Source organism: Labeo rohita, chromosome 19 (genome assembly GCF_022985175.1).
Source record: "Labeo rohita strain BAU-BD-2019 chromosome 19, IGBB_LRoh.1.0, whole genome shotgun sequence".
NCBI classification, from domain to species: Eukaryota; Metazoa; Chordata; class Actinopteri; order Cypriniformes; family Cyprinidae; genus Labeo; species Labeo rohita.
The window spans coordinates 22,501,688-22,528,831 of NC_066887.1; the positions used below are offsets into that span (position 1 = coordinate 22,501,688).

General features: G+C 34.4%; 2 protein-coding genes across 2 annotated transcripts; both read right to left on the minus strand.

Annotated features, from left to right (window-relative positions):
* Positions 1-10,491: 10,491 nt before the first annotated feature.
* snx10a (sorting nexin 10a) lies at positions 10,492-17,172 on the minus strand. The gene is made up of 7 exons (XM_051137011.1): positions 17,041-17,172; positions 15,469-15,508; positions 14,482-14,568; positions 14,264-14,364; positions 13,454-13,552; positions 11,535-11,750; positions 10,492-10,854 (listed from the first exon to the last, which is right to left on the minus strand). The coding sequence occupies exons 2-7, from the start codon at positions 15,493-15,495 to the stop codon at positions 10,701-10,703; spliced, it is 684 nt and encodes a 227-aa protein (XP_050992968.1). The 5' UTR covers positions 15,496-15,508; positions 17,041-17,172; the 3' UTR covers positions 10,492-10,700.
* Positions 17,173-22,457: 5,285 nt separating this feature from the next.
* Positions 22,458-25,341, minus strand: cbx3a (chromobox homolog 3a (HP1 gamma homolog, Drosophila)). The gene is made up of 5 exons (XM_051136921.1): positions 25,137-25,341; positions 24,287-24,426; positions 24,006-24,174; positions 23,820-23,914; positions 22,458-23,080 (listed from the first exon to the last, which is right to left on the minus strand). The coding sequence occupies exons 2-5, from the start codon at positions 24,418-24,420 to the stop codon at positions 22,954-22,956; spliced, it is 525 nt and encodes a 174-aa protein (XP_050992878.1). The 5' UTR covers positions 24,421-24,426; positions 25,137-25,341; the 3' UTR covers positions 22,458-22,953.
* Positions 25,342-27,144: the final 1,803 nt, after the last annotated feature.

The following is a 27,144-nucleotide window of genomic DNA, read 5'->3' on the forward strand; positions in this document are numbered from 1 at the left end:
CAATTAGACAAATTGTACACGTCCAAATTTATCTCTTTGGACGTGCTTACCACAGGCACCGTAAAAAGTCAGGTTGTTTTAATATTGAGATTATCATATTTCTGACATGGAAAAAGTCTAATTTAAATGTTACTATTACTAGCTTAACCACTTTAATGCTCATGTGTATTTTAGACCTAATTTTACTAAATTTGACTAAAGTTTCATGACTCTTTAATCTAGGGAACATATTTACCATAAACTTAAAAACACTGTCTGTTCCACATGAAGGTAAAGTGAAATGCAGTCCTAACAGGTCCACAGGCATAAACACACTATCCACCTTTTTCATCAGCGCAGATGTAAGTTTATGGCCGAGACTTTCGGTTCATTAGCTGCTATGGAGTGTTTTCATGACGCGTCATCAATCAGCCATATTGGCAGCACTGAACGTAAACAGTGTCACTGAACCAAACAAAACTTGCAAATTTTGCTGATTATTCCTGCTGAAAATGGTCAGTTATTGTCATGTTTTGGGCTGTACTAATCATTTGGACCAGGAAAAACATCTGGAGTACTACAGACTGCCAAAAGTTATAACAAATGAAGGAAAAGAGTGCAAAAAACAGGAACAAAAGGCATTTGTGGTTGGCCAAACTGATCCAGGATTTCCAGGGCAAGAATCTTGACAACATTTGTGTTTGGTCTCATCATTTCTAGTCAGGTAGGTGAACTATTAGGCTAATATCTTAATTAATACTGCTTGTACGTATCTTTACCACCTATTAACATTAGTTTGTCAAAATATTTCCAGCTTTTCCTGCTTACTAAGTCTTTCTCTATATGATTTAGCAGCTTCCACTTTTTTTTTTTCTGTGGTTTAGACAGCATAAATTAGCAGAACAATGTATTCAGTAGTACATTAACCATGCAATCTGTTGTTGTTTACATCCGATTACACTGTAAAAAAACAATTTGTTGAGTCAACTTAAAATAATTTGTAACCTGGCCGCCTTAAAATTTTAAGTTCAATCAAATCAAAAAAAGTTTATTCAACTTGAAATGTTAAATTATACTAAGTGACAACTTAGATATTTGAGTTGAATCAACTTAAAATTTTAAGGCAGCTGGGTTACTTACCCATCTGTTAAGTTTAGCAAACACAAATATCTAAGTTGTTACTTAGTACAACTTAACATTTCAAGTTGACTAAACTTATTTTAGTTGACTGAACTTAAAATTTTAAGGCAGCAGGGTAACAAGTTATTTTAAGCTGACTCAACAAATTGTGTTTTTATTTTTTACAGTGTATCGCCAATACGGCCGCGCATCCAGGTAACTGACCAAATCATGGCGTAAGTGCAAATGTACTACTGAATACACTGTTCTGCACATTTATGCTATCTAAACCACTGAAAAAAAAACACGTGGAAGCTGCTAAGGTTGTAAAGATATGTACGAACAGTATTAATTAAAATAATAGCCTAATATTCTACTTACAGGACTGGAAATGATAAGAACATATCGAATGTTGTCAAGATTCTTGTCCTGGAAATCCTGGTTCAGTTTGGCCAACTACAAATGCCTTTTGCTCCTCAGACAGCTTTTTGCACTCTTCTCCTTGATTTGTTATAACTTTTGGCAGTCTGTAGTACTCCAAATGTTTTTCCTGGTCCGACCGATTAGTACAGTCCAAAACATGACAATAATTGACCATTTTTATCAGCAATAATCAGCAAAAGTGATGTTTCCTTCGGTTCAGTGGCATTATGTTCCATGCGGCCCATACTACCGATTGATGACATGTCATACTGCTTAATACTGAAAATTGACCTGTCTTACCATGTTATTTTAACATACCATCTTAATCACGAACACACTGGTTTGTAGTGCAGTTTTTCCGTTTACTGCACGTTGTTATTCTTCGCGGATAATGAACCGGAAGTCTCACCCACTTACGAGTTGAAGTGAATACCAAAACATTCCCCACTTTCGCATATCTGACCCTTTTAATGCATCTTTATGTATTGTATTTGTCGGTGACAGGCCACAAAAGACCGAGTATCCATAGCCTTCTGCCATTTCATATGCCCCAATATTAAAAGCCTTTTAATTATTCGCTGACACTACGTAGCCCTAAAGAAAATGCCCCACAACCTCTAAAGGCCCGCGGTCATATCGCCACGGTCATGAACTGATTTCATATGAGCACGCAGAGACAATTAAACCTCATCTGCCGCTTTGCCTATCTGCTGCGCGGGGCTTCATTTAACGACCATTTGTCTCCGTGATGGATTTCCTATTTTTACCGACAGCAACCGAGTCGAGGGACGCGTGAATTATAGATGTGGGGGCTCAGCAGCTCGCGGTGAAATACTGTCACGGTGAAGAAGAGAGAGAGGGCTCCTGCGAAAAAAAAGGAAAGTGGACAGCGGCTGTTTTTTAGCTCACGTTTCTCTCGAGAAGGGCGTTTATCACCGGGGTCACAGGAGGTGATGTATCGTCGCGAAAGAATGGCAGCATAATTATGGCATTAAAAGAGAGGCCGGACACAAAGCGAGAGGAACGTAATTTAAATTGTTTTGTTTCCCTGGAGCTGGATCCTGCCCTTGAGTGACATACTGAAATTGAAAGCAGTTATTTATGTCTTCACACTAATTGGAGAATTTAATAAGGTCTCTGAGAGGCAGTCTCAATTTCAGCTACTCAGTAATAGATCGTCCATCCCTTCCATTTTAATTCTTCTGTTTGCCGCCTTCTCTTCTCGTCTCTTCTCTTCTGATTTGTTCTTTCTTTTCTTTTTTTGGTATCTCTGAGTGATGCCTGCCATCAGGACCCATCTGTGCAGGCCAGCCCACAAATGAACGTCATTTCCTGCACTTGCCAAGTCTGTCATGCTTATTCTATTTAGCTTGATGTTAATCATGAAATCTCTTTTAATGTATTCTAATTGGACTGGCTGTTCTGCATCATGTTTATGCGTGTGTCCACATCCCATCATGAATCTGAAGTGAAGCGAGAGAGTTATTAGAAAGCAGAGGGGGTAGAACAAGGAGAGAGCAGAACAGATGGTCTCCCTCGCCTTTCCTCTCTGCGTCCCTCGGCCTCTCTCCCCCATTAGTCACTCAGTCGGTTACGCACACTTGCTCTTCCTCTGTCTGTATCCCTCTCTCACCCGTTCCCTCTTTCATTATCAAATAGGAAATAAGATTACATTCTACTGCCTTGCAGCTGCATCATGCACACTTTTATTAATATGTTTCTGTGCATGACTAACAGCCATTACAAGTCACTTTGTTACACCATTAACTAACCATGGGAATAATGTTTGTCACAATAAAAGCTGCTGTAAATATACTTGTATTTATTGGGTACTGTGTTATGCCATGTGAGGGATTGCTTGTGCCAAAGAGGAGCTGTAATAGAATCTATAACCTGTTTAATGAGCGCTGAGTCTGAGTTGTACTTCAAGATAATGCTCATCAGTATTTTTATGCAAGTCAAAAAGTAAAAGCAAACATAAGCCAGTGCCATCAGGGATGAGACCAGAAACACTGCCCTGAGGCCTGTGATGAAAGGCAGCCAATGAGTTCCCAACTCTACTCTTATATGTTTAGTATAATATTGCATACTAATATTGCCTATGCAACATGCAATTTTACAGTGAAATGTAAACTTAATCATTTACAAATAACCTGTTTAAAACATTTTAAAGTCCCAGTGAGAAATCAGATCAAATTCGGTTTGATTTGACATGTAGAGTAACTATAGTGTCAGACTGATCAATGAATACTAAAAGTCTAATAAAATTAGACTTGTCTCTCTTGTTCTTTTACTGAGTGACAGTTTGCTACTTTAAATGGAAGTCAATGTAAACATTAAAACGAAAGTATATCACAACACATTTTTAGTGTGAAAATTATAGTTAAATATCCAACTATAAAATGTTAAAACAACCATAAAATAACAAGAACAACTGCTCAAATAACGGAAAGAAAATTTAAAACAATAAACAATAAAACAATAATTTAAAAAATGTAAAATAATATTCCAGATTTTTAATAAAAATAAGTCTTGTCTCTCTTTTTCATTTAGTGAGTGACAGTGTGCTGCGTTCTATTCAACAGTGTTGTAAACATTAAAATATAAAATATATCACAACACATTTTAGTGTGAAAATTAGTTATATCCGATTTTTAAAAGTTAAAACAACCATAAAGATCCGAAGAAAAACAGCTCAAATCATAGAAATAAAATTTAAAACAATAAAATAATAATAAAATGTAAAATACAATGTAAAAACAATTGATGTGCTTTTATAAAATTATAAGCTTCACATTCTGCTTTGCTTTAGTTGTTTCTATTTAAGCGCCTCATTGTGCCTCAATATTCCCATATTTTTATGTTTTTTCGTGTTATGTGAGTGCAAGTTTAACTTATCGGTAACTCCTTACAATAAGCTTCATTAGTTAACATTAGTTAACTAATTAGTTAGCATGAACTAAGAAACAATACTTTCACAGCATTTATTAATCTTTGTTAATGTTAATTTCAGCATTTACTAATGCATTATTTAAATCACAAGTTGTTAATAGTTAATGCAACATTAGTTAACCTCACCCATCCCCTCAGTGGTTTACTTCATCATTTTACAAATAAATCCTAATCTAATCGTGACAAACTATACATCGTGGGAAAGATCTAAAACTCCTAAATAGATATTTTAGGAAAAGTAATAGATTAATATATATGTCAAGAGTGCACCTCAAACTCTACATCATAACAGCAGTTCTGACCTTTGTCACAAAAGATTTTCTTTTTTGCCTTTTTCCTTATCACGCTTTAGACATCATAAGAAATAATATATCAGTTGAAAACTTAAAATCTCAAAATTCATCCTTTGAAAGCTATTTTAAAATGAGACATTGCGTTACCATGGAAAATGTACATCAAAATCATATTACAAAATGTTTTCGTTCATGAATTATAAAAATTTAAGTTTGGATAGTGCATCTTTTTTATCTGTGTTCAAAAATGGGAGTGACAGTTAAAGGGTTACTGCACTGTGAACTAACATGAATAAAAAATGAATTTTTATTAACATAGATTAATAAATATAGTATAATAAAAGTATTGCTCATTGTTTGTTTATGTAAGTTAATACATTAAGTAATGTTAACAAATGACACCTTATTATAAAGGGTTACCAATTTCTCTTATGAATGTTAAAAGTAACTGGAACAAAAAAAAATGTTATTACTTATATTAATTATATTGCTCTTATTAAATTCACAACAGTTGAATCCACTCTATATAAAGATGTAAGTAACTTGCAGATCTTGATTTTTGCTTTATGTTGTTTAATCAGTATTATGCTACAAATGTATCATTCCTTAAATAATAATGCTAAAGTATATATATTTAATATCAGCTGAAATCAAATAAACACATTTCAGGTTTGATAAAGGCATTCCTGATGGGGCTAAAAAGGTTGGGAAATGCTGGTATATCCTACACACATTGAGCCCTGAGGAGGGAGGCCCACAAGCTTAACCCAGCCCTCTAAAATAACCACTAAATCCTTAAAAGTAAAGCGTTCGATTTCTCACTCACTCTCGTTGTCTTTGCCTTTTTATTTTATGGGTGATTTTGCCCGAGCCGCAATGGGGTATATCCTACATGCCAGCACACTCCTGAACTCAGAGCCGTTGCCATAGCAACAGAAACCCCACCTGCTCAGTAGCTGTCAGCCCAAGGTTAAGAGCCAATAAACCAGAGAAACATAGCAATTACTGCACAATCTAACACACATGCACACGCACACACAAAGTAATCCATCTGTTTCTTCTCCCCAGTTGATCAGTAGCAACTGGGTTTGGATTAAGTTCACCCATCAGGCTCCATTAAGGAGTGTTCATTTAGACCGGTTATGGCAGTTTAACCAATGAGCACCACAGAAGTCTTTATGGGAGGTTTGTGGAAATGGAGTGACTATCATGTGCTATTTCAAAGCATAAATGATTAACATGACAGGTACGGAGAAACATGCCGATGTAACCTTAAAATATGATACACGCATCATAATAAAGACGTAACTCGAGAATAAATGTATTTCAAAACCGATTAAAGTCTTCGCATTTGAAACAAACAAACTGTCCTTATAAACCGAATTCTTTATCTGGCCTCGTGTAGATTCTGTTATTGGGTATAAAAGGGCAGATGTGGCTGATTTATCACAGTCTCTGTTTTACTTGATGGTTAGCTTACCAGACAGCCAGTATAAATGGCCAATCCTTGTCATCTCAGATATCAAAATCAGATGTGGCAGTGATTGGTGGGCTGAATAGAGAATATGAGCGTGTGACCGTGCTAGAGGTGCGTTTTATTGCTGTGTGTGGGGAACGATTAGCTGGCGTTGCACAGCAAGAAGAATCCAATCCGTTCAGTTGTTTAATCCATCAGCCCGTGCTGAGTTCTGATCACCGTATTGACGGACCGCAAGGCAATGACAGCTGTTCAGTCGTAATACAAGACTCTGCTACTGGCCTCTGGGACATGGCACTCATTTAAGTGGTTTATTTTATAGAATAATAGAAAAATGACACAAAAAATGACACGTCCGAGTTCATTCAGAGTGAAAGGATCCTCCTAATTCTATTGTAACTCCTCTGATCTCGCTCTGTCTCTCCTACCGGCCATATTTCGTCCTCCCTCTCCCTCTCTCTTTGTTTCTCTAAGCCTCCATTATCGGCTGTGGGGAGTCAGGTAATCAGTGCTGATTAATTCTCTTTATTGTTGGTCGTTTGTCTGCAGAGTCTGCGCTGTCTTTTCCGCTCAGCCTCACTATGAAACAGCCGGTGATAAATGACCATCTCTCCCCTCACCCAACCCCACTATCACCACAGCAACCCCTGCTCTGCTTAAGTGCTTCTGATTAGTGACCCATGACTTGAAGGTAGAGGTGGCTTTTTGTTTTATTTCCTAATGCGACAAGTTTCGGCCCCCTATCGTGCCCTTAAGGACTTATTTGGTGCTCAGACACATTCTGGATACATTATACGCACTCCTGTCATTGCTGCTCATAGAATGAACAGGGAGATGAGAGTGATAATTAGATGTCTGTATGAGTAATTGAAACATTTAACAAATGCTTGGTTTTTGCATTGATTGATGATCATGATCATATATTTCGACATATATACATATATAATAAAATACTATAATATATATTAATCTAATCATATAATAATTAATATATATATATATATATATATATATATATATATAGTATAAACTATTATGTAAGTTGTAATATATAATCTAATATATACAAAAAGTATTAAAACATTTAATTTTATTATATAGTGTGATTTCACATTATGTTGAATGTTAATCTATCTACCTATCTATCTATCTATCTATCTATCTATCTATCTATCTATCTATCTATCTATCTATCATCCATTTATATAACATTTATTTATAGAAATTCACGTACATTTATAATTATGCATTGACTTAATGATTCCAATTTAAAAATTCCTAGTGAAAAGAAATATAAATAAAATGTATTTGCAATATGCATATTTCATGCTAAGTATACCACAAATATATTTACATATTTATGTACTTAATAAATATTATTTTGGTATATTAAACTGGTATACTTAAAATCTTCTAAATTAGAACACACTGTAAAAAATGCAAATGCATATTTTTTCAGTTTACGAAACATTTTGAGTCTCAAATACTAAAAAGTGCTATTTTTTATGCTCTAAACTACAAAAAAACCCTTGTCAGACCAACAGAATTACCCCAAATGTTGTCCCAACTAGTCAAACACAGTTGTCTGAACAAAGAATTTCATATTGTTGAAATGTTAAGGCTTTGTAAGTTCCCAGAATACATTGCAGCATGAATAAATTATGCAGTTACTGTTATAGGATTATTGTTTTGCTGTTTGCCGACTTCATTTAAACTTTCTGTTGTTGTTTTGTCATTATTGTCATTGTAAATAAATGTAAACATAAATAAATCATTTTAAGATAACATCAATCAAAATAAAACACTCAAAAAAAACACTTTATTAGGTGTTTAGATGACAAAAAAGTTTGGGAATGCCTGCATTACATGTAAATAAGAAATAATGTGAATTTGTGCATTTTAATGTGTTTGAAAGACAAAAGCCTTCCAAAGACAAAAGGTGTTCATTGTTGTAGAATTTTTCTTGATCAAAATAAATTGCTTTAAAGGTTTTGAAGCGAGATAGATTTCATTTAACGAGATAAAGCCAAGTTCTTGTTTGTAAAAAACAGAGGTCGGGATGAGCAAGACAAGACGACCGTTTGACATTAAAAAGTATATACATTTTATTATTTTTATGAAAATAACCAATCATTTTGCTAGATAAGACCCTTTTTCCTTGGTTGGGATTGTTTACAACCGCATTTGGGATCGTTTGAAGCCGCGTTTAAACTGCATTTTGGAAGTTCAAAGTCGGGGCGCCATAGAAGTTCATTATATGGAGAAAAATCCTGAAATGTTTTCCTCAAAAAAAAAATAATTTCTTTACAACTGAAGAAAGAAAGACATGAACATCTTGGATGACAAGGGGGTGAGTACATTATCTGTAAATTGTTGTTCTGGAAGTGGACTTCTCCTTTAAAGGTGTTAACGGAATTCCATATGTGCACCGTTGTATTTTTGGACAAGGTTTTACCATATATGAGTTTATTATCAGCTTGTCATACATGTATTTCTGGCTCCTGAACATAGGAACATGTCCTTTCCATAAATTAGTGTTTTTCCAAGCTAAATTGTTCACTCTGTTCTAAGCACACTGGACACAGTCACACACACAATCAGAGAGATAATAGATAACAGCAGACTAGTTTTTCTTATATGAATAGACATAATTCTATGTCTCATATTGAATCAAGATCAATGAATACAGTAGTCAACATCTGAAGTGGATCAAAACATTTAATCAAAGTTGTCCTAAAACCAAAAACAATACCCGTTCTTGTCTTAGGACAACTTTGCTTAACTTTTTTTGATCCACTTCAAATGTTGACTACTGTATATTCCACATCATCAGTACAGCTGCAAAATGAAACACTTCTTAAAAATGAAATGATTTTTGTAAATCCATGATTTAAAACACTGTGTAGCCATCTGACTAATGAGTGGTCTTTGGGTAAATATCCACAAAACAGGAAGATTTCTGAGTGTATGTAAGTGGTAGGTTTTTTAGAAAGAAACATTCAAAAAATGAGTAACAAAAATTAGGGAGAATTAATAAATTGTGCATTTATTGCTGTTGAGTGAATAATACTGTATGTAATCAACAAAAAGTAACTATAGTCTGATTATGAGTACTTTAATGTGTAATTTAATCTAATTAAACTAAGTATTTAACATATTCCACATGTAGTCAGTTACTGGCCAGCTGTTTGTGTGTGTGTATATATATATATATATATATAAAAATCTATAAAAATAATGGGTTACGGGTTCAGTTGGCACCACAGTGATGATGATTGTCAGCGGCAGAGATTGGTGAGGTTTTGTGAGTCTGGTGATCTGGATGACAATACTGAAAGTGTTTATCGGCTGCTGCTAGACGCTGATGAATCTACGCCTACACAGATCGAACAAAGCCCCAATCAGACCACCGATTCCAAGCCAATATTTCTGTCAAAAACGTCATCCCTCTTTTATCGAGAACTTAATCTCTCTCTTAAACAACAATTAGGTACTAAAAAATGCTGCGTTGTGAGTGGAGAGAGAAAAAAAGACAACCATTTAGCATGTGTGCCCAGGTTAAAGTGCAACATCTACCCTTAATTTCTCAAATAAGTTTTTTGCTCATATAATAATGACTTTAACCTAAAATAATCAACTTATTGCCATACTGTTGATGCATCAAATGCATTTAACTTCAGTGGCTCATATTCGAACAATAAGCAGAAACTATTCTCTTTCTCTATTTGCAAATTTATTTAGCGTTTAGGTTTTTATTTAGATAAGTTATTTCTAGACAACAGCACTACATTACATTTCAACAAATTCTATTGACAACTAGGATAAAAAAAGAACATTTATTAATTTAATGCTAAATATACACTAAATCGTAATAAAATGTATTTAAAAAAAAAAAAAAAAAAACATTTACTCACAAATTTACAGTCCTCAACACTCATTTTTAGCAACGTTAATATAAGAATTTTTAAGAAACATTTAAGGTAATAAACTACCACCTTACATTTTTTTTAAAAATCTGTTAAACAAAAGCACATCTGTACAGCTGAAAATGCTGAAGCGTTTTTAAAAGCTTGTTTCATTAAACCCACAGTGCACGTGAATGATGGTGTCAAGAAAAACATTTAGAATGATGCTCCCTTCCAATTTTCTCCAATACTTTTTTTTCTTTCCAGGTCAGACCTTTGATAAAGGAGGATTATTTAATATGATATCCACAAACAATTAAATAAAGACATCTCTGTATTTAAAAAAAAAAAAAAAAAAAAAAAAGACTTCAAAACAACATGGACATAAACGCAACATGTAATAAAACAATAATCAAGATCTTTTTTCTCTCGATATCCATCCAAATATAACTCTGGAGGCTCTAAGCAGCAACTGAGCAGCAACTCTCTTTGACAGAGTATGTGTGAACATGTATGTATATGTCTCTCGAGTTCATATAACAAGGGTGCACGTTACTGGTCGCCAGGAGATGACGACAGGCTGCTACAGAGTTCTGCCTCAGAGGTTGTGGCTTGAAATTCATGGGAAAAGCTTTCATTATAGGAATAGTCTTCTTCAACAGGTGTGGCACGTCCTGTACTATTGCCCAAGCCAGAGGATGTTGTACTGCAAAAAGAAAAAATAACATACAAATGCAATTCGACATGAATATTCACTGTTTAAACTGCAATTTTTGTATGTATTAAATGTACTGTTTGTACATTATTTGAACCTACATCATATTTAAATGCCCCTTTTATTCATTAACAGCAAAAATGTCTATTCTTTTTCAACATCTATGTATATACACTTACCAGTCAAAAGTTTTTGAACAGTAGGATTTTTGTGTTTTTTTTTTTAAAGAAGTTTATTTTGCTCATCAAGCCTGCATTTATTATTTATAATAAAAATAAAAACCGTTTCTTGAACAGCAAACCAGCATATTAGAATGATTTCTGAGAGATCATGTGACACTGAAGACTGGAGTAATGATGCTGAAAATGTAGCTTTGATCACAGGAATAAATTGCATTTTAAAGTATATTCAAATAGATAGCAGTTATTTTAAATAATAAAAATATTTTATTTTGTTTTGGCTGTACTTTGGAGCAAATAAATGCAGGCTTGGTGAGCAGAAGAGACTTCTTTAAAACAACATACCATATAAAAACATTTGACAGTTATAAAGTGGCATGATTATAGATGCACAAAACATTTAACATGCCAAATCCGTCTGGTTTAAGCAATTATCATAATTATCAAGTAGCATTGGGGAAGTTTATTATATAGTGAGACAAAGGCACACACCTTTCACAATCTGAGTCACAGCATGTTTTGCTGTCTTCTTCTTGTTGCTGTTCCTCCACAGGGAAACGGACACAGCTGACACATCGCTGTATTGCCTGTGCAACCGTGTAATGTGTCTGTCCCTGTGCACACACGTCCATTTTTGCAATGCTCAGCTGTGACTGCAAGAACAGGTGCAGCAGACTGTCTGACAGCAGTAATGGTGTCTGCAGAATTCTATGGATGCAAACATTTAAATAAAAAAACATGGAATGTAATTAATTTTTAGAAACTGGTGATGAGGCCATTTAAAGAAGCCATTTCATTAAATGGATTTGATGACAAAAATGTGACAAAGAATAAATATTTAAAGAATAATAAAAGAAAGCCCTCATATTAGTCTAACAAACACGTCTTAAAGAATTTAAACTATGGTAGGATTTAACACAGATTTTTAAAAATTAATTAATTAACAGATCAAAGATCTTGGGCAATTTTAATACTGTGTCAAATACATTAATTTCCATTTTAATGTCTCTATTTTCTATTCTATTAAATATTGTGAAATATATATTTCATGTGACAATAAATGCTTTTGGTTAGAGTAAAAAAATAAATGACACGACTGTGTCTCATTCCAGCAGCCACTAGATGGCAAAAATACTGCATTTCCTTCATCCCAGTCTGAGAACCGTAAGAATTGACCAATATAGGAATCCATCAAATCCATGACCTACAGTTGAGGTCAAGTTTACATCCCCCATTCAGAATCTGCAAAATGTTAATTATTTTACCAAAATAAGAGGGATCACACAAAATGAATGCTTTTGTTTATTTAGTTCTGACTTGAATAATATATTTCACATAAAAGGTGTTTACACACAGTCCACAAGAGAAAATAATAGTTGAATTTATGAAAATGACCCTGTTCAAAGGTTTACATACGGTTGATTCTTAATACTGTGTTGTTACCTGAATGATTCACATCTGTTTTTGTTTAGTGATATTCGTTCATGAGTCCCTTGTTTGTCCTGAACAGTTAAACTACCCGCTGTTCTTGAGTAAAATTCTTTAGGTCTTTTGGTTTTTTCAGCATTTTTGTGCATTTTAACCCTTTCCAACAATGACTGTATGATTTTTAAATCCATCTTTTCAAACTGAGAGACTCATATGCAACTATTACAGAAGATTCAAACACTAACTGATACTCCAGAAAGAAACACCATGCATTAAGAGCCAGGGGGTGAAAACTTTTGAACATTTTTCATTTAGTACTTCCCTTCAGAGGCTACAGAAGATACTTGCATGTTTCCCAGAAGACAAATAAGATAAATTTACCCTGATCTTCAAATTCAACATGTTTTCACCCCCTGGCTCTTAATGCATCGTTTTTCCTTCTGAAGCAGCAGTGAGCTTCTGAACCTTCTGTAATAGTTGCATATGAGTCCCTCAGTCATACTCAGTGTGAAAAGATTGTACAGTCATTGTTGGAAAGAGTTCAAATACACAAAAATGCTACAAAAACCAAAGAATTTGTGGGGCCTGAAGGATTTTTTTTTTTTTTTTTTTTGAAGAACAGCAGGCAGTTTAACTGTTCATAAAAAACAAGGGACTCATGAACAACTATCACTAAACAAAAAAAAAAAAAAAAAAAAAACTGTGGTTCATTCAGGTAACAACACAGCATTAAGAATCAAGGGGATGTAAACTTTTGAACGGGTAATTTCTCTTGTGGACTATATGTAAACGTCTTTTATGTGAAATATCTTATTCAGGTCAGCAATAAAAAAACACAATAAAATGCATTTTGCACGATCCCTCTTATTTTGGTAAAATAATTAACATTTTGCAGATTCTAAAATGAGGGCGTAAACTTTTGACCTCAACTGTGTTTTAATCAAGTTAATCATAAATGACAAAGAGTAAGTGAAGAAACTCACGCCTCAAGAAACTGTTGCAGCCCCTGCATCCGTTGACTGATCTGGAAATCACTATTAAGATTGAAAAAAGGATTTCCGGGAGGGAGTTTCGGTAAATCTCTACAGAAACAGCAAAGAAAAGGAGATTGCACTTATATTAATAACAATCAAGTTTTTTTACAAGCAGTTACTTGAAAAAATATTATTACTCATTACTATTTTTTTTATTGTTAATAAAAATATAATATTGCCCAGCGTATGAAGTCTTCAAATTTAAAAGGGGTCATAAACTGCTTTTTTTTTTCATTATTTTGTACTGTTTTCTGAGGTCCTCTTATACTATTATCAAGATTTTTACATCAAAATATCATAATTTAGAAGTAATAGGCTATTTTCTGTCCTGTTTTGAGTTCATCCACACTTTCCTAATGTTGGGATCAGAAGGAAGGCAATACAAAGACTGTTTTTTTTCCCACAACTTGGCACTGTACAGCGTCTTGTTGTCTTTGGAGCCATCTTTATCATTTGATTTCTGAGTAGACCTGCGTTTGTCTCTCTCATTGTTTACGCTATGCGTGCCGAATATGTGGGCGGAGCTAAACAGGCAGTGATGTAGAAGCAGGCGTTGATCTTCTTCTGCGGAGGGAGTGTTTAGCCATACTACTACATTAGACTAACAAGAAAGTTTTAAAAAAAACTTACAGGGTGTTTTTAATAATATAATGACGTCAAAAGATCAAGGGAATTTTAATACCTCAGTTCATGACCCCTTTAAAATATTATACCGTGTTGCCCAGAGTGTGATATCCTTAAATGAGCTTAAATACTTACATGAGCAAAGCATTGTTTTGTAGTTTTTGACGCAGCCAAACAAACTCACTATACCTCCTTCTCACACAAGAGGTCTTCTTTCGGAAACACATACTATTGGTCTACAATCAAGAAAAATATAGTGAACATGTGGTGCTGAAAAAAAAACTGATATAGACAGAAAGCCAAACTTTATCCCCCATTAGTAAGTATGGCGTAAATGTGGGTACTGAACTCACATGAAGACAGATCTCATATGAGATGTACGCGTGCCAGAAATCCTCCTTGTGTCCCTGAGGATCTCGTACCCAAACACTTATAAACTCCTGCAGTTAGAGAAAAAAATAAGTGTTAGCGTTTATGACCAGTGAAGTGTTTCAAATTCAGCAAGGAAGTGACTCAGCAGAAAGCATGCTTGTACTTTTTCCTCATTGTCAGTTACAGTTTTACCTCTTTTTAGGACCAATTTAAATCAGACTCTGCCCTTTCACCCACATTTCATGCTAACTGGAGTTTTGGAGGGTATCTGGCACCGATTTGTAAAGTACAGTTGAAATTTCTCTCAAATAAACACACTTTGTTGCATCAGCCAACAAACCCATTTGAGGTCAATCAAAACACTTCTCTAAAAAAACAGCTAACACATACAAGCCATAAAAGTTGCACCTGATCTGACAGACAGTCACCTCAATTACTTTTAAACAAACACATCACTTAAGTTATTTTAATGCATGACAGTGAAAAGAAATTTGACAAACAAATTAACTGGAAACTCCAATAGCTGCTGGTGGAATTATGTGTTACCAGTTTCCTCTTAAAAAAATTCCAGACAAAAGGCATGATGCAATAGCAGTTCAGTTACAAAGTGTAAATAAAAACCCGTTTCCATCTGAGATGCTTTCCTTTTCTTTCTCTATATCAACAATCAAGTGATCATTGATCTAAACCAAGCAAATCATTGCAAATGTTTAAATGTTTAATCACTGCAAATTCTAACACATTTAATTTTAGCAAAACTATAGACTTCATTTGTATACAAATCTAATTTATTGTCAGATCGGCAAATAAAACACCAGATTAGACTTAATATTTTACTGTTTGCCTGCAGAGGCAAGGTTTTATCTGAAAAATCAGTTTACTATATTGATAAAGACTACTGAGTCACACAAAGCGAAGCTGTATATGAGCAGAAAAAAATGTGAAGGCGAAAAGAACAAAACACTCACCTTCATCACAAGGTTTGTTTTTTCCATTTCAGAGACCTGCCTAAAAAAAAAAAAAAAAGAAATAGACTGTTTGTCAGTTTGATTTTTATTGTCATACCAGCATATAAGCCTATTTCATGGCAAGATCAAAGTTTTTTAAGAGGAACAAATAGTAGTAACTTAGAGAACTAATAAAAAACAACAAACTGTTTGTTATTGTTAGATTATTTTAGTGCTGTGTTACTTGGATTGTTTTAGTTCTATTGCACTAAACAGACTAAGACTAAAGAAAAAATGAGAATAGGAAATAGACTAAAAAATAACTATGTAAACTGTTATTACGGACAAAACAATGAAAAATATAAATCAATTTGCTACTAAACACTTACTATATAAGTGGTTAAAAACCAATGATGACTTTTCATAACTATTGAGCGGGGAAGCAGCTTGCAGTGATGAATAGCTAATGTCAGACATTAAAACAATAAATCAATCTTATGCTACAGCAAACCCAGATATTCTTTTTGCCTCCTTCAATGAAATCGAGCTTTGTTTTCCTGTGTATGCTTAGCAATGACATGCTAAGCAAGAGAGAATCATTTCTAATGTGAGCCATCCATTTTCCGTGAATCCAAAAATAAAAGTCCCATCAACAATAGTCCAAAGAAACATGCCATCAATGACTTACTTTCATACTTGAACTAATTCACTTTGATGCTAACTTAATTACTTAGTTGACTGGGAATCCCAGACTAATTGACCAGCAAACAAGAAGAGAACCTGAGCACCCTAGACTGAACTCAGATCATCACGGCTACTTTGACCTGATTTTGGTGTGTGTTTATATATACACATTTCTGTATGGTGAATCGAAATGTCCTATATATGTATGTGTGCGTGTGTATATATATATATATATATATATATATATATATATATATATATATATATATATATATATATATATATATATATATATATATATATATATATATATATATCTACCCTGCTTTAAAAAAAAGTTAAAAGTATATATTGTTTCTGTATGGTGAATCAAAATGTCCTATATATGTATGTGTGTGTGTGTGTGTGTGTGTGTATATATATATATATATACACACACACACACACACATACATATATAGGACATTTTGATTCACCATACAGAAACAATATATACCTTTAACTTTTTTTTTAAAGCAGGGTAGACTTATGACAAAAGAGACTAAATATATTCTAAACAGCTTCTTTTGTTTTGATAGAATATGTGTCAATGTTACAATGCATATTTTTTCCCAAAACACACAAAAATGTAATTAATTTGACACGTGTGTTGTAATACATTCTTCTAAAATAACAAGTCTATAAGTTGCAACCAGAGCTTTTAACGTTCAACGACCGGCAAAAATATCAAATAATAGTATTAAAAATGTACAAGGAACGGCTACAGATTTCACTCAAATGAACGGCAGCTGGATCAACAACAAAGTTTTCTCTACTGTTTAACACAAAAGTTTACTCTACTGATTCGTCAAATGTTTATATGTCTTTTCCTGTTATATTGGAATAGACTACATTCATTTTTGTTCTCACCTTTTCTGTCGTGTTGTGTATTTTTGCTACCGTGGTCCAGGTGCTCCTGGGACTGATGTGATTGAAAGTGGCAAACAAATCGCGTGTGGGAAATGAAAGTCTTTTTCACTCGCAGAAATTGATGTGCGCATGCGCTGACTTCTCTGGAAGCTGGGTTCTAGTACTTCCCAGTTTTTTTGATTGTGCTTGTCGTGTATAACATCGACACGTGCGTTAACATTACATCGCATAAAATGTTATAATAACAACTATGCACGATAGTTTTGTACAATTTTTAAAAAGAAGTTTAATTTTTATTTCTGGTAGCCAACTAGTGGTCAGGTAGACACCAATTTCAGTGACTCCTTCCACCTAAACCATATATGAAGAGAGAAAGAAAGAACGACTCTCTTAATAAATATAGCTGCTGTTTTAGAGTTCAGAAATGCTGCATGAAATCAGGACATCATTTGTTTATCTGTATCTTAAAACAGCTTTTTTCTGTAAATAGAAGATGAACTAGGCTACATAGACATGCTGTAACATTCACAATAATGAGCTTGCTTCCTAATCCACCCAGAACCTATTACTGCTACTAAGTTACAAAAATGGGTCATTCAGAAATCATAATGGTTATGATTTAACCAACCTTCCTGTTCACTCTGGCCATGGGATAGGCTTCTGAGGGATCACGGGAATAAATTCAAGTGGCTGTGGTTTATTTTTACCAGTATCATTAGTCCTGATTTATATTCTTTTTGTTAACCTGTGACAATGTATTAAGGGACTTGCTAAGAGACCATTATAAAAGGATGCAAACTAAATAGGACTTGACAGTAAACCCACAACAGATCTAAAGCATTATTACTCATAATAGACATCATTTAGACATATAGAAGTATTAAGCTGACTAGTAAATAAGCAAAAATAGCAAGTAAAAAATCTTGTAAAGATAAATATGTCTCTTTTTATCATTTCAGTTTAATTTTTAAAACTTTCTAAAACCTCACAAGGCAAGTCACACTTACAGTTGCCACAATCTGTGGTCTGTGGCACATGACAGCTATGTGGAGAGAACATGTTGCCACAAGATGCAGTAATTTCAGCTGGCATCAGTGATGCATTTTAAACACACTGTAGATAAACATGCCCACAAATAAAAGTTCTTGGAAGTGTACAAAACATGAGCAGAATGTTTGCAGTTTTGAGTTTTGGTATTTACTATTGTGTACACAAATATTTGTTTCAGAATTGCATATATATTTTAAGTGTGCAAATGATCCCTAAGACATTCACTTAGTAATAATAGATTATAAAATCTGTTAAAAATATATATAAAATATATAACACTTTCATATTTAACATATAGCTTTTACCTTTCATTGTCTTGGTCCTTGTCTTCCATGTGTTGATGTGCTTGGCTGGTTTTCAGTATTTGGTTACTTACAATGTTCCTCTCCTCAGGCAAGAGTTGACCGCTCTGCTGCTCTCCAAGATTCTCTTGTTCATTTGTTGACATTGTCTAACACATGAAACATTCAGCTATTCTTCAGCTTTATTCTGCTGGAACTGTTTACGGAAATGTAGCTAAACATACACATCTATTAAGTCGTGTCTATTAAGCATTTCTATCCTGATCAGGGAATTTTGCAATTCATGTATTTTCTTACCCTTTAAGGCAAATCCACTGTTAAATGAGACCCCGTTTACACCACACTTATACATACTTATATGGGAAGGGATGCATGGGAAGCCCCATTGGGTGGAGTGTGTACAAGTCAAAATTTGCATACATAAGTTATCTAACTTAAGTCATGCTTTTTATGTTTTTCCTTCCAAAAGTTTTTTCCCCATGGTACTATTTCACTAAAGAAGCCATTTTGGCATTTTGGCTCTGCAGGGATGTTAAAAATAGCCTGATGATCTACAAACAAATATATATGAGCAAATTCTTTTATGTTGATAATTTACTCAAAGGTCCAGTAGGGTGGGAAGCTGGACTTTTGCCTATCAATACCATACCCTGTGTGATAAGACAGACACCGTGTTACCTCTACCACATCAATCAGTACTTGTGACCACAATATGTACAGATACTGGATTGTACCGTTGTTGCACAGAGCACATGAGACACTCAGTACAATCTGTCTCTCAATACTAGCTGTTGTACAATACATTACCCTTTAAATAGCCAGTACAAATACACACATACACCAGCCAACAAGTGCCAGTGTAGTTTTATTATCACCATAAAGCATTTTTAGTTCGTCACTTGACTTGCTTATTTCAGGATGACATTACAAAAACAGGTTCTTGAGAGAGAGAGAGAGAGAGAGAGAGAGAAAAGAAAAGAAAAAGCCTCAGAACTCAAAGTCCATCTCCATGCTGCTAATCTTTGTCATGAGACAAACCAGCTCAGCAAATGGTAATAAATGTGTTTTTTGTGGTCAAGATCTGACAGTGCATTTATATACTTTTGCATACTCCTGTTTGTTTCAGGATATGATCACTGAATAAGACAGTCAGATAGTGCATGACTGTCATGACTTTTTTTTTCAATTTGATAACATGACTACCATGACCCATATTACACACAAGTTTTTGTGGAATTTCCATGATGTGCAACTGTAATTAAGACTTCTGAGACACAATCTGAAGCAGTTTGCAAGAAGAAAGACATGCCATCTGCATCCTGCATCTGATAAAGTGTACAGAACATTAACTATGAACTCTAACCCTTATGGTGAAGGCAACAGAGAGGTCAGGACATGTAATGACATTATTGGTCACATTGCTTTTTTTCATGGTTAACTGAATGTCTGTGTGTATTTTAGATATGCACAATATATTCCAGCTAATGTCTGGGACAGCAGCTTCTGAGTTGTGTGATTGACACTCGGATATATTAAAAGAGAAACCTCCAAAAGACAACCACAAAAAAGCTAAAATTAAAGAATCTGGCTCTGGAAAATTTATGACTCAACTAAATTGTGCAATTAAACATTTATAAGTCATTTGTCGCTCTGATTACAAAATTTGGGTAATTCTTTTATCTACTTCCTAAATTCTCAAATGACTGTAGATTAAAAGCACTCTGTGCTTTGAACAGAACACAACCTCACTTGTACAAATTCATACGACGTGTGAAAAACGTACGTATTTTACAAGGTGGCAAACTCGTAGAAATAGTGAGTTTGCACTTACCTCACGTTTTGGTCAGTTGCCCGGATGCATGGCCATATTGGAGATACTCAGATGTAAACAACAGCATTGATTGCACGGTTAATGTACTACTGAATATGTTGTTCTGCTCATTTATGCTGTCTAAACCAAGGGGAAAAACGTGTGGAAGCTGCTAAATCATATAGAGAAGGACTCAGTAAGCAGGAAAGGGTGCAATATTTTGACAAACTAAAGATAACAGGTGGTAAAGACAGGTACAAGTAGTATTAATTAAGACATTAGCCTAATATTTCACCTACCTGACCGGAAATTATAAGAACAAATATAATGTAGCCAAAATTCTTGCCCTGGAAATCCTGGTTCAGTTTGGCCAACCACATGCCTTTTGTTCCTAAGACATTTTTTTTTTTAGATTTGTTAGAACTTTTGGCAGTCAATAGTACTCCAGTTGTTTTACCCGGTCTGACCAAATAGTACAGCCCAAAACATGACAGTAATTGACCATTTTCAGCAGCTATAATCGGGAAAATTTCCATTCAGTTCAGTGGCATTGTTATGTTCAGTGCCACTAATTTGGCCGATTGATGAGGCGTAACCCCGCCTCTAAACTTAACCGTCACAGAAATCGTACAAAATTGTACCGAGTCAGGTCGTACGAACTGGCCCTGAGACAGCGATGCAACACAGGATAGCCTACACAAAACGGTAAAGGCAGTAAGGCACTTTTTGTTGTAAATAGGCAACCCACAGTGTTTTGGAGCCTATTGAAAAATAAAGTGATATACTGATGCAAGCTTTCACATTTCTGTTCACACACTCAAATTAACTCTTTCCGCAAAGGACCTATTCCCATAAAGATGGCCAAAGGCCAATGCAGAAGAGAAACTACCCACAAATGCAGTCAGAGTGAAAGCAAATTAACTGTGAAATAACTAAGGGAAACACACTCTTCCTTATTTTTAATCTTCAGATGGTAACGAGCTTCAGTTAAAATGCACTGTTATTACTGCAAAACAGGTTTGACCTACAAAACAGGCAGAAGAGAACTATTCATTTTGTAGTTTTAAAGAGGTGTGTAACCATAACACACAAGGTTAAAATAACAGAAGGCGGCAAATATGTTTAGTGAGCAGCAACGTTAGAGGTCAACGTATTATAAAATGTAAAAATGAAAAATCTTTTAAAATCTAATCACCCTCAGGCCATTTCTTCATTTGTACAGTTTTGGTGAAATGTACATGACTTACTCAGCATTGGGTCCATTGCCACCATTGCGGACAGAATGAGAGTTCAAACAGCTGATAAAAACATTAATGAATATCCATCAATTAATGTCTTGTGAAGTGAAAAGCTGCATAAGAAACAAATCCATCATTGCAGTGTTTTAAATCATTTAATTTGCTTCTGGCCAAAATACCAATCCATAATCCATAACAATGTTTCTTCCAGTGAAAAGGTCCATCTCCATCTTAAGAAAGCAATATAAATAAGCTTTCCATTGATGTATGGTTTGTTAGGACAAAACAATATTTGGCTGAGATACAACTATTTGAAAATCTGGAATCTGAGGGTGCAAAAAAATTTACATGTTGACAAAATCATCTTTAAAGTTGTCCAAATGAAGTTCTTGGCAATGCATGTTACTAATCAAAAATTAAGTTTGATATATTTATGGTAAGAAATTAAAAAAATCTCTTAATGAAACATGATCTTTACTTAATTTCATAATGATTTAGGCATAAAAGAAAAAAATGATAATTTTGACCCATACAAAGTATTTTTGGCTATTCCATGGTCACATATTCTGGATAAAGGGCTTGTATTTTAGCACAAAAAATGGTTTGAAGTTGTCAAATATATTACAAACATTCAGCTTTTCGTTTCACAAAATGATAATTGATGGACTGGAGTCATTTTGACAGCACCCATTTGCTGCAGAGGAACCACTGGTGAGCAGGTGATGTAATGCTAAGTCACTAAAAAAAATCTGTTCTGATAAACTCATTTACATATTGGATGGTCAGGTGAGGAAATTTTAATTTTGAAGTGAACTATTCTTTTAAAAGCAGTTCCAAAGCCTGTCAAATAACAAAAGCCATGCCATTAAACCAGTTTTTTGGTATGTGGTGGAAAATGAATCACCACAAATATGAAAGCGTACTGCATGCAAACAGAAAACACTTTAGTAAAGGTTCCTTATCCATAAATATCAGACAAAACATCTGCACTGGATATTTAAGACACATGCAAGCATATTAAAAGCAGGCATATAAACCTTTATTGAACTAAAAAATAAGAAATATTTACACAGACATTTACATAAACAGACAACTCCAATATTCATGTAAACAAGAATTAAAAGGAAAAACTACTACGGTAATGACAGCATTGTCCACCAAAAGAAACTATGAACATAAACAGAATACATGTTTTGGATCTTTCTGAATGACAAGATGAGCAGAAGAAAAGCCAGTGCATTAATGATGAACAGCACTGCAGTGACACCTAGTTCAAACAAACAGTTAAAGCGCCCTATATAGTAACCCTTAAAAACACACTCATCTCATTTGTACATACTTTCATTGGTTCACTACAGTCATGCACAAAGCTTCCAGCCAAACCTCAATACATTTAAAAAAAAAAAAAAAAAAAAAAAAAAAAAAAAATCCTCCACCGTCAGGCTATCAACACTTCTGCTAATACTGTACAGGTGGAAGACACTAAAGCACAATTTTAGCAAGATGTGGGGAGCTATTGTTGCTCATCCTCAGGACAGGAATGCCAAGTTAGTCTTTCCTCATAAAAGGCAATGACTATCTGTGGGCAACGGGTGTTAGCCTCCTTTGCAGGTACCAGGTCTGCCTCATCAGAGTCCTTCCTGTAAACACAAAACAGATCTCTGGTTAAAATGCTACAAAACGCAGTGTTGCACTTCACAAGCCATTATCTTCCATCTCTAAATCTTTGCATGTGGGCATGCTGCCCCCTACAGGCCTTTCAGAATTATCTTAACCTGAAAGTTTACCCCAAAACAAATTCTCATCATTTACTCACCCTCATGTTGTTCCAAACCTTTATGACTGAACACAAAAGATGATATTTTGAAGAATTTTGATAACCAAACAGTTTCGGTTCCCATTGACTTCTATTTGGTCAGTACAACAGAAAGATGATTGGAAATGAAGCCATTTATTGACCAACATTCTTAAAATACTTCATTGTTCAAGTATTTTCATAAAAGAAAGTCATACAGGTTTGGAATGGCACAAGGGCAAGTAAATGACAAAGCCACCCTTTTTAGGGGTCATTCCCTCATGTTTCATGCATTCAGGACTTTCTTCTGTGGAACACGATATTTTGAAAAATGATCTCATTTTTCATTCATACAATTAAAATAACTGAGATTCAGTGTAGTTTTAACCCCCATTAACTTTCATTGTCTGAACAAAAATGACTAAAACATATTTAAAAGTGTCTTTTGTGTTCCTCAGAAGCAATACAAGTTTGGAACCATATGAGGGTGAGGAAAATTACATTTTTCCACTATGGATGTATATTGCTAAGGTTATGTTTTTATTTCCAATCAAATGCATCACAAAACTACATGGGTTTCTTACCACTTCATGAGGAACATGAGCTCTCCACTGCTATCAGTTGCTCCAATGATCCTCTCTGGTTCAAGGTTTCTTGCAAACCCTCTTGGCTTGTCAGACTGGAGCAAAACAGTTTTACTTCAGTCAGTTTTATCAATAATCAATGTTAAATTCAAATTCCTGAAACTAATAACCAACACACAACTTTACCATTTCCTTCTTTCTCTTCGCCTTGCTCTCTTCTGTTTCTGGTTCATCAGTGGAGGATTTTCTTTTTACGGCTTCTGGTTTTTCCACCACTCCTTTCTGAGACTCCAGGAATGCAGCAATTAGTTCAGGGCAGTCCAAATTCTCTTCAGGCTCCCAAGTGTTGTCAGCACTGAATACAATTTTATCTTGTTACTCTCATTGCATGAATTAAAATTAAGAAAAAAAAAAAAACACCCATTCATTATACCTGCAAGAAATTCTAAATAAATAAATAAACTCACTCTGTGAAGCCTTTCCACTTAAGGAAAAACTCAACTTTCCCATTGACCACTCGCTGGTCGATCACCTTCTCCACCACAAACTCCTCCACCTCCTGAACTTCTTTCTTTGATTTGCCTCCTTGTTTCTTACCCATGTCGACCTGAAATGCACAAAAGACTAACGTTACAGATGCAAACCAATAGCCGGATGGGTAATTTAAATTTCAGTCATTTAAAACGAATATGATTTACAGATATGCTCTCGTTCGAAATAAAGTTATTTCATTTAAGAAAGAAAAAGTTGCCGTATTTATGACTTGCATAATATGATAAAATAAAAATGTTAGTACATTTACTGTGAGATGAGTATGAGCCCGTTTATTAACGTTAATATAATTCACTGAAGCACTTACAACTAACTTAAAAACGACTTAGTTTTGGTACTGCCTTTTATGTAATGCTAACATGTTAACGAGCTAATGTTAACTACGCATGCATGAACAGGCCAGAGGCCTGAAAGCAGTTCAGACTACATTTAGGGATTTATGCTTTTTAATATTCCTGGATAACCGTACTATCCGGATTTAGGTCTGACCATTTCACAAAATCGTAGTTTGCGTGATATTCTATACGCGCGGGTTTAAATAGCAAGAGTTAGCTTACGTGCTAGCTAGAAAATGCACACACACAAAACAAATATATAACGTTGTTATACGGCATCGTGCAAGCATGCATTCTACATCTATGCAAACTGAAACAACTAAAAAATAGATTTAAGAAAAATACGTATTGCAATAATTGAGGTTGCACCATTCTAACAGCAAACTACAATGGACGGCGCTGCAGCACATGCATGCGCGCGAAAACTCACCGTCACAAAGGAAACGGGCTAAAATGTGAATTACAGCGCTTCACACTTGCCGACCTGCAAACAGCTGCAGCGAAAATATATCGCACTTTAGCGGAACACAAACTTTTAAAACTTTTACTCTTTTGGTACACGACAAATCAATGAAACAGAAATCGACTGAACCTCGACGAAGGCCAGCCCGAATCTAACGCGAGGACGTAAAGCCACGCCTAGGCACGGTCACGTGTATCCAATGAGGGCTTTCATAGGGCGGAGCAACCGCGATTTCCAAAAAACAGTCTTGCTTGCTAGTCATACAAAATAACATAATTCAATACATCAGAAAGTACATAATACCATTTGATATCAGTTTTAAGGTGTACAAATTGAGCAAATTAAAAGTAGGCAATTAGTCTAAATCTGTTTAGCCACGTTCTACATCCAAAACACGAGAACGAAAGAGCATATTTTGTGACTCTGGACTACAAAACCCAGGGTCAGTGTAAAAATGTCATAAGTGTACATTTTTTAAAAAATGAGATTAATACATAGGCTAATCTGAAAGCTGAATTACATAAGATGTCCACTGATGTATAGTTCTTTACGACAATTTTTTACCGAGATACAACTATTTGAAAATCTGGAATATGAGGGTGCAAAAAATCCAAATATTGAGAAAATCACTTTTGAAGTTGTCCAAATGAAGTTCTTAACAATGCATATTACTAATCAAAAATTAAGTTTTGATATATTCACGGCAGGAAATTTACAAAATATCTTCATGGAACATGATCTTCACTCAATATCCTAATGATTTTTTGGCTTAAAAGAAAAATCGATCATTTTGACCCATACAATGTATTTTTGGATATTGCTACAAATATACTGTGCTACTTAAGACCGGTTTTGTGGTCCAGGGTCACATTTTGTAGCGTCGTGCAATACTGATGTCAAAACTTATTGAATTATATGAATTATACATTCCTGTAAAATCTCTAATTAAAATTTATAATGCATTTTTGTAACTGATGTAATCTTGAATCTTCAAGCTTGCCATACAACATATTTTTGCACAACAAGGTCAATGATAATACAATAACATTACAAAGGAGTACAAATAATTAAATTAATGACTTGTTGAAGTCTTGTTGAATGTTTTCTAAACTATTATATTTTTTAATAGTTAGCTTTATGGAAAAATCAACATAGGCTATCCCTTATTGTAATTTTTTCCAAAGTAGTCCAATCTGTGCCTCTAAACTGGTCCTTAATTTAGTTCTGCCTAAATACCTAATACATGCTTTTTTCTGCTTTAATGACTTCTTAGCAGTTGTATCTCTTTTTCAACTTTAAACCTGATACGGCACCCATGATCATGAAAACATCCCATCTACAGAAGCAAAAAAGTGCTTTTTGATTTTTTTTTTTTTTTCATAATTTTTTATTTGAAAGTCTGTTATTCAAGTTTCATTTGGTCCAGCTCTCTGCAACTGATATTGTATTAAATTTCACAACCGCTGTAGGCAGGATCCATTATGGATCTTTGGATCTTGGACCATAAGTGGAAAGCTATCTGGTATCAGGTCACATGATATGCATCTAATTATTGATCAGCTTCATGTAAAAACCTCTTCCATATGTTGTTTATTTATCTGTTTGCTTTTGTATATTTCATATGTATGTATGTATATTTTTGCACATAGGGACCCAACAGTCCGAGACCACTATTTGCATTGTATTATTGAATAGTTTAGAGTTTCTAAAAAAGACCAGTGATCTTAAAAATTTTGTATTAATCTAATGTCACATAAAATATTTTGTTTCAAAGTTTTATTTATTTTTTTACTTTATCCTTTCAACAACACAAACTCCACACATTTTAAAATCATGATTTTATATACACAAAACATTAAATCAAACCCAGTGCGTGTTGCTGCAGGGATCTTTATGGTTACAATTGTGTTGCCTAGTATACCATTACTATAACTTAATCATGCACTTGCACTATTTGTGGAAATGAGGCGTTATT